This window comes from Chanodichthys erythropterus, chromosome 2 (genome assembly GCF_024489055.1).
Source record: "Chanodichthys erythropterus isolate Z2021 chromosome 2, ASM2448905v1, whole genome shotgun sequence".
NCBI classification, from domain to species: Eukaryota; Metazoa; Chordata; class Actinopteri; order Cypriniformes; family Xenocyprididae; genus Chanodichthys; species Chanodichthys erythropterus.
The window spans coordinates 35,426,443-35,441,261 of record NC_090222.1 but is presented as its reverse complement, the minus strand read 5'-3'; the positions used below and the strand labels follow the sequence as shown (position 1 = coordinate 35,441,261).

At 34.6% G+C, this 14,819-nt stretch overlaps 2 protein-coding genes across 2 annotated transcripts; both read right to left on the bottom strand.

Annotated features, from left to right (window-relative positions):
* Positions 1–6,089: 6,089 nt before the first annotated feature.
* rab25b (RAB25, member RAS oncogene family b) lies at positions 6,090–10,636 on the bottom strand. Its single transcript, XM_067397068.1, has 5 exons — positions 10,350–10,636; positions 8,283–8,478; positions 7,176–7,369; positions 6,943–7,023; positions 6,090–6,781 (listed from the first exon to the last, which is right to left on the bottom strand). Exons 1-5 carry the CDS (start codon positions 10,384–10,386, stop codon positions 6,660–6,662), a joined length of 630 nt encoding a protein of 209 aa, XP_067253169.1. The 5' UTR covers positions 10,387–10,636; the 3' UTR covers positions 6,090–6,659.
* Positions 10,637–12,132: 1,496 nt separating this feature from the next.
* On the bottom strand, positions 12,133–14,021 carry lamtor2 (late endosomal/lysosomal adaptor, MAPK and MTOR activator 2). The gene is made up of 4 exons (XM_067397059.1): positions 13,852–14,021; positions 13,211–13,373; positions 12,892–12,981; positions 12,133–12,814 (listed from the first exon to the last, which is right to left on the bottom strand). Exons 1-4 carry the CDS (start codon positions 13,917–13,919, stop codon positions 12,758–12,760), a joined length of 378 nt encoding a protein of 125 aa, XP_067253160.1. The 5' UTR covers positions 13,920–14,021; the 3' UTR covers positions 12,133–12,757.
* Between the last annotated feature and the right edge of the window lie 798 nt (positions 14,022–14,819).

The window sequence follows — 14,819 nt, the reverse complement described above, 5'->3', positions numbered from 1 at the left end:
TCGTTATTTTGTTTTTGTTTTTTGGCGCACCAAAATTCTCGTCGCTTTATAATATTAATACTGAACCACTGTACTCACATGAACTGATATAACCCTCAGGTTGTGTTCAAAACCCTATAACACATGTGATGTTCCCGGTCAAAAATGACCGGCCCATAAAAAAAAGCATATAAATCGCTCATTATACCATATTTTCACCCAATCTTGGATTCAATCTTTTTGTCAACAAGTTCTCTTTCAATTAGGACTGGTTTTATATTTTGATTTGGATCTGAATAATCATAGGCCTCATTTATTTGAGAGTAGGCATTTCATTTTTTTAGTAATTTTTTTTAAATTTTTGAATAATTTTGGAAATATTAAATAAAATCTGAAGAAAATTGGTATTGTTGATCACACTAGTCTACTCTAATGTTTCACCAGGAATTTTGTTTTGAAACTTTTGTTTTGTAAAAAAATATGGCACATAGTCACACTTGTGGTGTTCCCGGTCAAAAATGACCGGCCTATAAAAAATAGCTTATAAATCACTCATTATACCATATTTTCACCCAATCTTGGATTCAATCTTTTTGTCAACTTGTTCTCTTTCAATTAGGACTGGTTTTATATTTCTGTTTGCATCTGATTAATCATGGGCCTCATTTATCTGAGAGTAGGCATCTCATTTTTTGAGTAAAAAACAAATAATTTATGAGTAAATTTGGAAATATTAAAAAAAAAATATGAAAAAAATGGCTACTGTTGATCACACTAGTCTACTCTAATGTTTCACCAGGAATTTTGTTTTGAAACTTTTGTTTTGTAAAAAATATGGCACATAGTCACACTTGTGGTGTTCCCGGTCAAAAATGACCGGCCTATAAAAAATAGCTTATAAATCACTCATTATAACATATTTTTACCCAATCTTGGATTCAATCTTTTTGTCAACTTGTTCTCTTTCAATTAGGACTGGTTTTATATCCTGTTTGCATCTGATTAATCATGGGCCTCATTTATCTGAGAGTAGGCATCTCATTTTTTGAGTAAAAAACAAATAATTTATGAGTAAATTTTGAAATATTAAAAAAAATATGAAAAAAATGGCTACTGTTGATCACACTAGTCTACTCTAATGTTTCACCAGGAATTTTGTTTTGAAACTTTTGTTTTGTAAAAAATATGGCACATAGTCACACTTGTGGTGTTCCCGGTCAAAAATGACCGGCCTATAAAAAATAGCTTATAAATCACTCATTATAACATATTTTTACCCAATCTTGGATTCAATCTTTTTATCAGCTTGTTCTCTTTCAATTAGGACTGGTTTTATATCCTGTTTGCATCTGATTAATCGTGGGCCTCATTTATCTGAGAGTAGGCATGGTCAAAATGGTCACAATGGCCGACCATTGAAAGTGAATGGGAGAGATTGAAAATAACAGAACAATTTAGTTTTCAGGAGCATGTTCATTATTTTCATGTACACATATGAGCATATGTGCTTGCAAACATCGAGCCCTTGGACCTGTGCATGTAAACTTTTGCAGCTCGTTTTTGTATTTGGTTGCGTTGTGAACTTTTGCAGCGAGTTTCTGTATTTGGTTGCGTTGTGAACTTTTGCAGCGCGTTTTTGTATTTGGTTGCGTTGTGAATTTTTGCAGCGCGTTTTTGTATTTGGTTGCGTTGTGAACTTTTGCAGCGCGTTTCTGTGTTTGGTTGCGTTGTGAACTTTTGCAGCGAGTTTCTGTATTTGGTTGCGTTGTGAACTTTTGCAGCGCGTTTTTGTATTTGGTTGCGTTGTGAACTTTTGCAGCGCGTTTCTGTGTTTGGTTGCGTTGTGAACTTTTGCAGCGCGTTTCTGCATTTGGTTGCGTTGTGAACTTTTGCAGCGCGTTTCTGTATTTGGTTGCGTTGTGAACTTTTGCAGCGCGTTTCTGTATTTGGTTGCGTTGTGAACTTTTGCAGCGCGTTTCTGTGTTTGGTTGCGTTGTGAACTTTTGCAGCGCGTTTCTGTATTTGGTTGCGTTGTGAACTTTTGCAGCGCGTTTCTGTATTTGGTTGCGTTGTGAACTTTTGCAGCGCGTTTCTGTATTTGGTTGCGTTGTGAACTTTTGCAGCGCGTTTCTGTATTTGGTTGCGTTGTGAACTTTTGCAGCGCGTTTCTGTATTTGGTTGCGTTGTGAACTTTTGCAGCGCGTTTCTGTATTTGGTTGCGTTGTGAACTTTTGCAGCGCGTTTCTGTATTTGGTTGCGTTGTGAACTTTTGCAGCGCGTTTCTGTATTTGGTTGCGTTGTGAACTTTTGCAGCGCGTTTCTGTGTTTGGTTGCGTTGTGAACTTATGCAGCATGTTTTTGTATTTGGTTGCGTTGTGAATTTTTGCAGCGCATTTCTGTGTTTGGTTGCGTTGTGAACTTTTGCAGCATGTTTTTGTATTTGGTTGCGTTGTGAACTTTTGCAGCGCGTTTCTGTGTTTGGTTGCGTTGTGAACTTTTGCAGCGCGTTTCTGTGTTTGGTTGCGTTGTGAACTTTTGCAGCATGTTTTTGTATTTGGTTGCGTTGTGAATTTTTGCAGCGCATTTCTGTATTTGGTTGCGTTGTGAACTTTTGCAGCGTGTTTTTGTATTTGGTTGCGTTGTGAACTTTTGCAGCACATGTGTTGTCAAACTCATGAAGAAGTTACCCGTTGTACTCCAGTGAAGTCCACAATATGGAGAAAAATCCTGCAAAGTTTTCCTCAACCTTATTTTCCTTTCAACTGAAGAAAGAAAGACATGGGGTGAGTGAATTATCAGGAAATTTTAATTATAAAGCAAATCCTTCTTCTTTTGAAGCCGGGTCACTGCAGTCACGGCCAGTTTGTGTGTGTGTGTGTGTGTGTGTGTGTGTGTGTGTGTGTGGTAATGTCAGATGGATAAATGTATATTAGATGCAGGTTAGGGTAGGATCAAATTTCTCTCTGTGGAAAAGAATGTGTGTAATACTCAAAAAAGTTTGTATGTTTTAACGTGTGTGTGTCTGGGTAGCGTGTGTATAAATGTATCGATACATGCACAGGTCCAAGGGCTCGATGTTTGCAAGCACATATGCTCATATATGTACATGAAAATAATGAACATGCTCCTGAAAACTAAATTGTTCTGTTATTTTCAGTCTCTCCCATTCACTTTCAATGGTCGGCCATTGTGACCATTTTTGACCATGCCTACTCTCAGATAAATGAGGCCCATGATTAATCAGATGCAAACAGAAATATAAAACCAGTCCTAATTGAAAGAGAACAAGCTGATAAAAAGATTGAATCCAAGATTGGGTGAAAATATGGTATAATGAGTGATTTATAAGCTATTTTTTATAGGCCGGTCATTTTTGACCGGGAACACCACAAGTGTGACTATGTGCCATATTTTTTACAAAACAAAAGTTTCAAAACAAAATTCCTGGTGAAACATTAGAGTAGACTAGTGTGATCAACAGTAGCCATTTTTTTCATATTTTTTTTTAATATTTCCAAATTTACCCACAAATTATTTGTTTTTTACTCAAAAAATGAGATGCCTACTCTCAGATAAATGAGGCCCATGATTAATCAGATGCAAACAGAAATATAAAACCAGTCCTAATTGAAAGAGAACAAGCTGATAAAAAGATTGAATCCAAGATTGGGTAAAAATATGGTATAATGAGTGATTTATAAGCTATTTTTTATAGGCCGGTCATTTTTGACCGGGAACACCACAAGTGTGACTATGTGCCATATTTTTTACAAAACAAAAGTTTCAAAACAAAATTCCTGGTGAAACATTAGAGTAGACTAGTGTGATCAACAATACCAATTTTCTTCAGATTTTATTTAATATTTCCAAAATTATTCAAAAATTTTAAAAAATTTACTCAAAAAATGAGATGCCTACTCTCAGATAAATGAGGCCCATGATTAATCAGATGCAAACAGAAATATAAAACCAGTCCTAATTGAAAGAGAACAAGTTGACAAAAAGATTGAATCCAAGATTGGGTGAAAATATGGTATAATGAGTGATTTATAAGCTATTTTTTATGGGCCGGTCATTTTTGACCGGGAACACCACGAGTGTAACAAGGTAACAAAACCCCCACAAAAAATTAAGAAAATGTCCAAAAAAATATTGAGATTTAGTTATACCCTTTGGGAACAAAGTCACTAAGTTTCAGTCCAAAGCGATAACATTAACTAGTATTTTCGGGAAAAAGAAAATTGGTGTTCGGGTCAAATTGACCCGAACACAACATGAGGGTTAAATATGTTTTTAGTACATTAATGGATCTTGAGAGAGGAAATGTCATTGCTGGCTATGCAGGCCTCACTGAGCCACCGGATTTCAACAAAAATATCTTAATTTGTGTTCTGAAGATGAACGAAGGTCTTATGGGTGTGGAACGGCATGAGGGTAAGTAATAAATGACATTATTTTCATTTTTGGGTGAACCCTTTAACTAAAATGAGGCGATCTAAACATTACGGAGTGCTCACTCTTGTGTATATATGTCATTCATACTGGAAGCCAGAGGGCGCTCTCTCGCAGAATTCAAAATGGTTTCCTATAAGTAATCCAGCTATTCGCTGTAGCAGCAGCTGAAAAAAAAATATGCAGAAATGTATTGACTGATGAAACGTGAAGAAAAATACACGATTGCGACAAGATATGGTTTATGTGTGTTTTTCAAGCCATCTCAAGGTACTTATTGACAATGAAGTATATGAAAAATGCAGTGCTAATTGACAACATTTTTAATGTTTTGGAAAGAAGTCTCTTATGTTCGCCAAGACTGCATTTAGACTACTCAAAAAATACAGTAAAACAGTAATATTGCCAAATATTATTACAAATTAAAATAGGTGTTTTCTGTGTGAATATACTTTAAAATGTAATTTATTCCTGTGATCAAAGATGAATTTTTAGCATGATTTGATGATTTGCTTGTGGAAAACATGATACTTTCTGGATTCTTTGATGACCAGAGAGTTCATCAAAATGTAATGCATCCTTAATGAATAAAAGTGTTCTCTTTTTTTATCTTACCACAAATGTTTGAATGGTATCATGGTTTCCACAAAAATATTAGGCAGAACAACTATTTTCAACATTGATAATAATCAGAAATGTTTCTTGAGCATCAAATATTATAAAGATTTTTGAAGGATCATGTGACACTGAAGACTGGAGTAATGATGCTGAAAACAGGAATAAATTACAGATTACTATATATTCACAAAGAAAACAATATTTCACAATATTACTGTTTTTTTTTTTTTTTTTTTTTTAAATAAATCCAGCCTTGTTGAGCAGAAGATACATAAGCCCATTTCAATTGCACAGTTACATAATGTTTCCAAACTTTTGATAGGTACTGTATTTTCTTCTTTATTCTTTATTTTTTACATTGTATAAAATCCATAAGGACTTAATGCACATGTTTGTCGTAAATAATCATAAAATTGTCATACAATATAGGGAAAAATATTAGATATTGGTTATTGTTCAGAAGTGTATTTGATTTCTCATTAAAAGCAAATTGATTTCAAATTAAAAGCATAAAAGAGATTTAAATCATTTAGACAAAGGTCAGATAAAAACTGGTATTACACCCAACATTTCTGTCTCCCACACTTCTAAAATGACGGCTATGCCCCTGTTGTCTGTGCATTTTCAAACTTTGATGTATAAACGGTTTCCTTTTTGTTGTTGTTGGACATTTTTTTCAAAATGCACTTAAAATTCATTGTGGAAAAAAACAATTCAGACATTTTTCTTACATATTCCTGCTTTAATTATAATTGAAAAAAAATTACATGTTGGATATACTTCTTTTGCTTTAACAACAGCAATTGATAATACCTCCAGCATCAGTGATCATATTATCATAATGATAATGAAAATATAATGTGCAAAAATGTCAAGCATTCATTATGAAGATAAAAATCAGCACTTAGCTGATTATTTTATATATATATATATATATATATATATATATATATATATATATATATATATATATATATATATATATATATATATATATATATATATATATATATTAATAGCACAAAATATTGATTGAGCTGATTAGTGTTAAATAATAAAAAATGTTAAAATTAATTAAATGTTAAAATAAATGTGTAAATGGAAAAATATGTTCTTTCCTCAATCTTACATACTATTTAAAGTGATAATGTTATTTCTCCAGCATGCTGAGTAACATTAATTGCTTGTTGTATTTCTCATTTGTAAGTGACCTTGGATAAAAGCATGTGCTTAAAGTATGTAAGTAAGAAAAAAAAAGGTTTGGCTTGAGATTTCTTAAATTACAGGTACAAACAAAAATCTAATATACTAAGAGGGAACATATGGAGGAAAATACATTCAAATGTATTTGAAAAAGAGACTATAGTCTCAATATGACTTCCCCTGGTTAAATAAAGGAATAATAAAAAATTAGGTCAAATAATCCTTGTCAAACCTGACAAATATTAAAAAGCCTACATAATATTTATGAATACAAATATGGCTATGTCAGTTAATGAAATGAATTTCCTTTTGCTTTTTTGCCATACTGGTTCTTTCTGTTGTACAAGCTGAATTCACAACTCCATTAGGATCCTTGTGAAGTCCTTCTGAACATCCAGAACGTTCTTTCACATGTTCTTGCAGCAGGCCTTCTTCTCCACCTGTGCATCATCTGATTTGGGTTGGGACAACGTCACAGCATTGATAGAGCCTCGAGTCACTTCTTTGCTACTCACCTTTTTATGGATTTCTGAGAGAAACAGTAATGACAACATGATTATGGTAATGAGGTCGAGTGCTTGTATACACTATTTCAAGTCTGACTGAAGAGGATAAATCCAGAGGGCAAGGAACACATGTAAAGTACATGTAAATAAGGTCTGATGTGTTCAGAATAAACAGTAGCTTTACCTGCAAGCACAGTGTTGAATGCCTCCTCAACATTTACTGACCCCAAAGCTGAGGTTTCCATATACAGAAGACCATTCTTTTCTAGAAAAAAAATGACAATAACATATTAATAAAAATAGACTTGTAAGTTGCTGGAGTAAGTTTTCATATATATATATATATATATATACCAATAACAACTCATTATAATTTGTAATATTTATATATATATATATCAATCATAAAAATAGGACCTGCAAAGTCCTTTGCGTCCTCTGTTGGAACGGTCCGTATTGCTGCCAGGTCCGATTTATTGCCCACAAGCATGACTACGATATGAGCATCTGCGTGATCGTAGAGTTCCTTCAACCAGCGCTCGGCACTTTCATACGTCAAGTGCTTTGAAATGTCGTAGACTAGTAGGGCTCCAACTGCTCCTCGATAATATCTGAAGCATAGGAAACCAGATCATATCAGGTCAGGTGATTGGATTTACTTCCTTTTTTGATTCAATAGAACACTGTCATAAAACATTATGTAATATAGAATGACAACAGAATATGATTTAGAATGACAGGTGAGAAATGAATTGTACAGCAACAGGTAGTGAAATATGCAATGCTACATTATTTTCAGATTGCTCAAGAATGGATGAATGACAATTCAATAATGCATTTGCATATATACATATTCAAAGTGGTGACCACAGTTGTAGAGAGAATTATTCTGACATTCTCACACAAAGTTATTGTATTCAGAAGACTTGCAAAGTAAATAGTGAATGATATAGTAAAATATTATAATATAAATACACTACCATTCAAAAGTTTCTCTTTAAAAGGAAATTGATAGTTTTATTTATTATAAAAAATATTTATATCAAATAAATTCTGGTCTTTTTAACTTTCTATTCCTCAAAAAAGTCCTAAAACTTGCATCACAGTTTCCACAAAAATATGAAGCAGCACAACTGTTTTTAACATTGATAATAATAAGAATATTTTCTTGAGCAGCAGATCAGCATATTAGAATGATTTCTGAAGGATCATGTGACACTGAAGACTGGAGTAATGATGCTGAAAATTCAGCTTTGATCACAGGAATAAATTACATTTTGAAATAACTGAAATAGAAACCAGAAAATGAACATTTTTACTGTATTTTTGATCCAATAAATTATAAGAATTTTGAATGGTAGTATATATTGTTGTCAACAAGTGTGTTATGTTCCACAGAAGAAAAAAAAAACATGGCGTGATGCTGAGTAATGAATTATCATTTTATGGTGAATTAGGGGCGGATTTGCTTGTTTAGCAGCACCATTTGTATGGTCTTTAAACGTTATACCATGCAAAACTCACGCAGAAGTGATGGCCCGGTACCGCTCCAGTCCGGCTGTGTCCCAGATCTGAGCTTTGATGGTGAGACCATTTAGCTGCACAGTTCTTGTGCTGAACTCCACTCCGATGGTCGTCCGGCTGTCATGATTAAATTCATTCTTGGTGAACCGTGACAGCAAGTTGCTCTTCCCAACACCAGATTCTCCAATAAGAACCACTGCAACAAAACATGGAGATGCATATGAGTCACAGAGTCTACACTCTTCAATACCTTATGCCAAAAAGGAGAAATGTCTTAAATAATTGCATAATACTTTGTGGTTATTTTAATTTTTTTCTAGTGATAAATTATGTTCATGTGACATGGCCAATGGTGTCCCATACTCGGAATTTGTTTCTGGTGTTTATTTAAAAGGATTTAAATAAAAATATAAAAGGATTTAAAACAAAGTTAAGGTTCTATATATGAAGCGCCTGACAGAAGCCTTTAAGTTTATAATATATAACCTTTTCTACTGAGTGTATAGAAATGCCACCAACCTAGACTTGGTGTTATGGCTATATAGTGTCTTCTTGCTATAGAGCACTCACTGAACCCACCCATAAAAATTTTTGATAAACCCCACGATTGTTTTACACAATTACTTGGTATATTTAGCAACACTAAAATCAATGATTAGTTGCGGATTAAAGGACCAGCCATTTAGAGACTCATGATGCAATCGTCTACAATGTAATGTTTGTTGTCTTGAACTTTAAGAAATATCTGGAGTTTAAGAAATTATTTGATAATAAGGAGTGATTCTGACTTTAAATTCTGATTTGATAAGCCATATTCAAAACATTTATATTAACGCATTTGGCAGACACTTTTTGATTGAATATAAGGTTTTGGGTGCAAGGTCAAATCCCTGAGAACACACAAATTCATAAGTTGCTTTAGATTAAAGCTTCTGCCAAACACATAAATGCATCTTTATCTAGTGAGAAATGCTAACACCACTTCTCCCTAACGTCATAAACTTATTCAGCAATTTATAGAGTGAGAAAACAAATCAAGGGTTATTCATCTCTACAATGTTCCATCATTTTACTACAAGTAGGTCATGTTTCAATGCAATTATCACTCTTTTGAATTGCAACATTAAGATGTAATACATCTTATGCAATCACACATCGGCATCCTTATGAGGAAATAGTCTGGGCTTGTTGTTCATTAAAACTTGAGACAGAAGTAGATATAATCCTTGTATTATCCTGCCTGAACAAACCCACACTGGATGAACAGTTTAACACTTCACCACATGAAAACCCTGGTAATTGTAGGTGCAAACAAGAATGACTCAAACATGTCAGAAGTAAAGTCAACACTCCACCCATGCAGGACTATCATGACATTGCTGGGATTGGAGGTAATTTATCATATTATGTCAGGAAATGGGACGATAATAGAGTGTTGGAAAAAATAAATACACATGGTTTTCATAGTAGCCAATAAGAAGTATTAATTAACTCATGCACAAATATCTGTGTATTTAAAAGTGTTGTTATTTCTGATTAAACCATCGGGACAAGTGAGAAACATATTAAAGCTGACCCTTTAAATGATTATGATCTTGCTTCTTTTAAATGGTTTCCTCTAAGTATTTCCTGTTCTTGTTGCTTCAATTTAATTGTGATGAAACCAACGTTTTGTCGTTTGTGTATTGCTCTGGCAGATCAGTTTCACAATGGGCTTCAACAGGTATAACTATTTCCCCTCCTATACTGAGTAACAGAACTCAGTAATCTTGTGTAAACAAACCCTTGTTGTCATGGAAATCACATTTCAACCATCCTATAGGACTGCATTTGCTTTGTGGTAAACCAACCCTCAGAGCTTTACTTAAAGGAGGAATTCAGTTGCAGGTATAATATAACAATGTCCAAAGTAAATGACATTCTCTGCAAGTACTGCAAAAACATTGGATGAATGGTTTTCCTGATAATTAAACTAATTAAACATCACCTGAAAGACAGTTTAAGGTTACAATAGATTGTTTAACACGCATTGCCACCGTAACTATATGCAGAAGTGTCAAAACTTACCTTTGAAAACAAAGTTGTAGGCCTCATCAGACCCCATATTGTCACTCTTGTAAGCAGATCTACCTTCACTAATCTAGATTAATGCTGCATGAGTCAAAATCCCAAGGAGAATCAAGAATGACAGTTTCCCCTTGCTATACTACAGCGGCTGACCAAAAAGAGCAGAAAAACAGCACTACATAATAATGAAATCCTAGTTTATGGTGGACAGTTCACTTGTTTGTACAAGGAACTAGCTCTGTTATTTAGCCTGGCAGTTCCGCTATCAGATGTGCTGTACCTGGGGAAGGTGGGCGTGACTTTAGCTGCGCTCAAGTCAGGTCAAACAGGTAGGGCGAGCACAGGTGCAGTCATACGAAACTGTGTGCAATAGTGCACCTGCTCGGCCAATGAAAATACGACATACACACCATCCACAACCAATCATTTTCTTCTAAGCAGTCTCTCCCAAGATGAGGAAGACATTTACCATGGAAGAGCCCCTCCCTTGGTAGATATTTTGGATTACATGATTGAAACACACATTATAACTGACATAACAGTGATATTTTATCTTTAAACACATTGCAACATACAATGTTCAGGGGAATAAAATAGATATATTCCTGATTTTGTAAGTATTGGTTTTAAAGGGGTGGTTGATTATGATTTCACTTTTTTAAGTTTAGTTAGTGTGTAATGTTGCTGTTTGAGCATAAACAACATCTTTGCTGCCGTTCCATGGCTGCAGCAGTGCAATGATATTATACAGCGTCTCTCACAAACGTCTCCATGGTTGCAAGGCACGTTCTCTGTGCAAGCAGGGGCTCACGGGCGCTGTGTAATATCATTGCACTGCTGCAGCCATGGAACGGCAGCAAAGTTCCTTGATTATTACGCCTGAATGAGAGTATAGTTCCTAGCCATATCAGCCTAAAAAATCACAACTTTTTATTTTCCGTCTGTCTTAGTACACGATTTAACTACAGAAGAGTCACGTTTTAAATAGGAAAAATATCAAAACTCTTTGGTCATTTTTTAAGCGCGATGCTAACGGTCTAATCAGATTCAATGAACTATGCTAAGCTATGCTAAAAGTGGTACCGCCAGAACCGGAGATCGGCTGAATGGATTCGAAAACGGTAAAACTCAACTGTTTAACTCTAGGGGAGTTGGAAAATGAGCCTATTTTCAAAAAAAGTGGAGTGTTCCTTTAAAGAATTCTGTTTAAGGACTACAAGCTTCTTCTCAGGGTGGGGACATCACTAACCCCCAAATTTACATAAACCCCGCCCCTAAGAACATTCAACAAAGGGGGTGATGCCATGTTGGGCTGCTTTAGAGAAGAAGAAGAGTTTTTGTAGTAGAGGTTTGGCAATCACCATTTTGGCTGCGTGAGATTCTCCAGCTTTGTTGTTGTTGAGCAACCGAAGTGTGAGCTGTTAAAGCTCCGCCCTCTTCTGGAAAAGGGGCTGGGAGCAGCAGCCCATTTGCATTTAAAGAGACACACACAGAAATGGCATGTTTTTGCTCACACCCAAATGGGGCAAATTTGACAAGCTATGGTAAATGATCTGTGGGGTATTTTGAGCTGAAACTTCACAGACATATTCTGGGCACACCAGAGACTTCTTTACATCTTGTAAAAGGGGCAGTATAGGTCCCCTTTAATATTATTCCAGACATAATAAAAAAAAAGTGTTTTAAAGAAGGAAAAACAACAACATGTTGCAAAAACAAAATAGATTTATTTAATATTTCTGACACACAACACTATGGAAGCTTGTTTTAGCCACGAAATATATGAAATATATATATATATATATTTTTTTTTTTTTAAAGTAATTTTCCCCCTTGCAATTCCAAGTTTATATCTCACACTTCAGACTTTATTACTTGCAGTTATGATAAAATTCAGGGTAAAAAAAAAAAAATGGAGAAAAAAACAACGTCAGAATTTCAAGATATAAACCCGCAATTCTGACTTTTTTCCTCGCAATTGTGAGCTTATATCTCTTATATCTTCTAACATTTTTTCACAGAATTGGAAGTTATTAACTCACAATTGCAAGTTAGAATTGTGAGATATAAACTTGCAATTACATGGAAAAAAGTCAGAATTATGAGATTTAAAAAACAAAACCGCAGTTACCCTATTTATGCTTTTTTTCTGTGGCAGAAGCAAGTTTCCATAAGACAGCCTGATCACTGACTGCAAAAAAATCCTGAGACAAACAAAAAAGGAAAATAAAAAAGGGAAATGCAGTTCAAATGGATTAATTAATGTTTATGCAATAATACTTATTTTGGGTTTTATAACCACATAATTTGATACAGCAATCAACTTGAGTATGCAAATAAATAAAGCCATAGATATTATTGTATAAAGGCCAAGATCTTGTACACAAATCCACACGTCAAAGTAGATCCTACGACGCTGCCACTTGTGTTAGCGGTTCCTCAAGGTACTGCACTAAAGCCTCAGCCTGTGAACATAAAAAAACACAGTTATTTATGACTGTTCATCATGTTCATAATTCTCAATGACTAAGGCACACCTCACCTTGGCTTTAAGCATCCCAAAGCCGACTGTCTCCTTGGCATACATGCAAAGCAACAAGTTAGCAACACGTGTAATGGCCACCCTTCCTTCCTGTAAAGACAGAGAAAATGCAACACATATTAAAGAAAGACTATTGTAGTAGTTCATCATGTTAGTATTATTTCTGGTATGGTTTAATTTCCAGAAACAGATTTGCATGGAAAAGAGCAGTTGCTCTGCTGAATTTGCATATCTTACAAATATGTGTAGAACTTGCATATCTTTAAGATTGGCATTCACAATCATTTACTATAACCCAACTGTAAAATTTTATTCTTACCATACAATCCATCAGTATGAATTTCAGTTTGTCCTCATTAAAGGCCTGGTGTCCGTTTTTGTCGTAAGCCGCCCAGATGTTGCTGGCAATAGCTGCAGTGACTCTTGCATCGGTGTCTCCATATCCAGAATACGCCAACAGGGAGCCTTCGTTGTTCAATAACCTAAAATAAAATAAAACACACCACAAAAACACTTTATATAGTTTGACTTTGACTTGTAATGTGGGCAAAAATTATATGAACACCACAATGACATCTGCAAACAACATTTTTGCTCAGTCTTTTTAATTAACTGTGTCTGGGTGTTTTTAGTGGATGTATGTCAGTCACTTCTCTTTGAGCTCACAAAAAATGTGTGTTATATTAAACTGTTTTAAATAAATGGTATTTGATTTGATATTTAATCTAATGCAAAGACATTCTGATATTTCTAAGTATAACAATTATCCAATCACGTTTGGATCTACTGCACGAATATGACATTTGTTGATGATTTAACACGCAAGACAACATTACCCAACAAAATACCTTAAGTGAACATGTTTTGAATAACACAAATGCACATTATCATTGTTTCATGTGAGATTATATGCCAGCTAAAGCTATTGATATGAACAAAGGTTGAATTTCATATACTTACAGCGTGCTTTGTACTCCGCTTGTGTTCGCTTGACTGAGTACTTGTGTTAATGCTTTAGGACGCAACATAATTCAAATGAAAAGAGCAAATATAGTAATAAACGTTTAAAATATACGCGAGATTACAGCAACAACTTCTAGCACCCCAACAAGAACATCAGCTGACTTCTTACTTCCGCGCTGATGGTTCATGGGAAATGTAGTGTCATGGTAGTGCCTACGAACTACAAAAGCGTGGCCTAGAGATAAATTGGAGGGGAAAAAAGCAGAAAACTGAACGAAACACGAATTATTAATTTCCTTTTTTTAAAGGGCGGTATTAAAATGAAGGAAACCACAAAACAGTGTTATTTTTTTGCAGGCTAAAAATTAAAGTTATTTTAAGGGAATTATTAGTCATTTTTGGGCGCAAAAACGTTTTCTTTTATATTTTGGCGATACATAAATATGTTATAAAATCACAAATAATGTCAGTACTTCTTTTTTGACGGTCTGGCACGGATTCTACCGTATAAACCGCTCGAGCTGTATCGTGTTGCTTGGCTCCTAAGCAAACGCTTTCTTTACTATAGCATGTTATTAGCGTTTATCTATTTTCTTAACGATGCCATACTTGTATGTAAATACAATATATACTTCTGAGACCTCCCAACCTTTTGTCTTGACTTCCTTTGTGGGGTGAGGGCTTCAGCTGCAACAAGTAAACCCCTCAGTTAAAATTGTAAAGGTATTAGCACAAAAGGATTTCTTAACTTCAAAAGATTTGTTGATACTAGCTCGACACAACATGTACATTTTTAAATGTAAAGGTTCCTCATTGGCATCTATTGAGAACCTTTAACATCCATTGAGCATTTCAAATGCACTAAATGTTATTTATTGTGAGGGGAAAAAAACCTTCTTCACTCTAAGAAAAAAATGTCTGCTCTTTGGGGAACCCAAAATGGTTAGAACCTTTATTTTTATGAG

Bases quoted from the DNA above. Each gene is read 5' to 3' on its own strand.
- rab25b (XM_067397068.1), bottom strand. From the start codon at position 10,386: ATGGGGTCTGATGAGGCCTACAACTTTGTTTTCAAAG. The intron at 8,479-10,349 runs GTAAGTTTTGAC...GTTTTGTTGCAG, and splicing joins CTACAACTTTGTTTTCAAAG to TGGTTCTTATTGGAGAATCT. The intron at 7,024-7,175 runs GTCCTATTTTTA...TTTTTTTTCTAG, and splicing joins GGACGCAAAGGACTTTGCAG to AAAAGAATGGTCTTCTGTAT.
- lamtor2 (XM_067397059.1), bottom strand. From the start codon at position 13,919: ATGTTGCGTCCTAAAGCATTAACACAAGTACTCAGTCAAGCGAACACA. The intron at 12,982-13,210 runs GTAAGAATAAAA...CTGTCTTTACAG, and splicing joins TCATACTGATGGATTGTATG to GAAGGAAGGGTGGCCATTAC. The intron at 12,815-12,891 runs GTGAGGTGTGCC...TTATGTTCACAG, and splicing joins TTGGGATGCTTAAAGCCAAG to GCTGAGGCTTTAGTGCAGTA.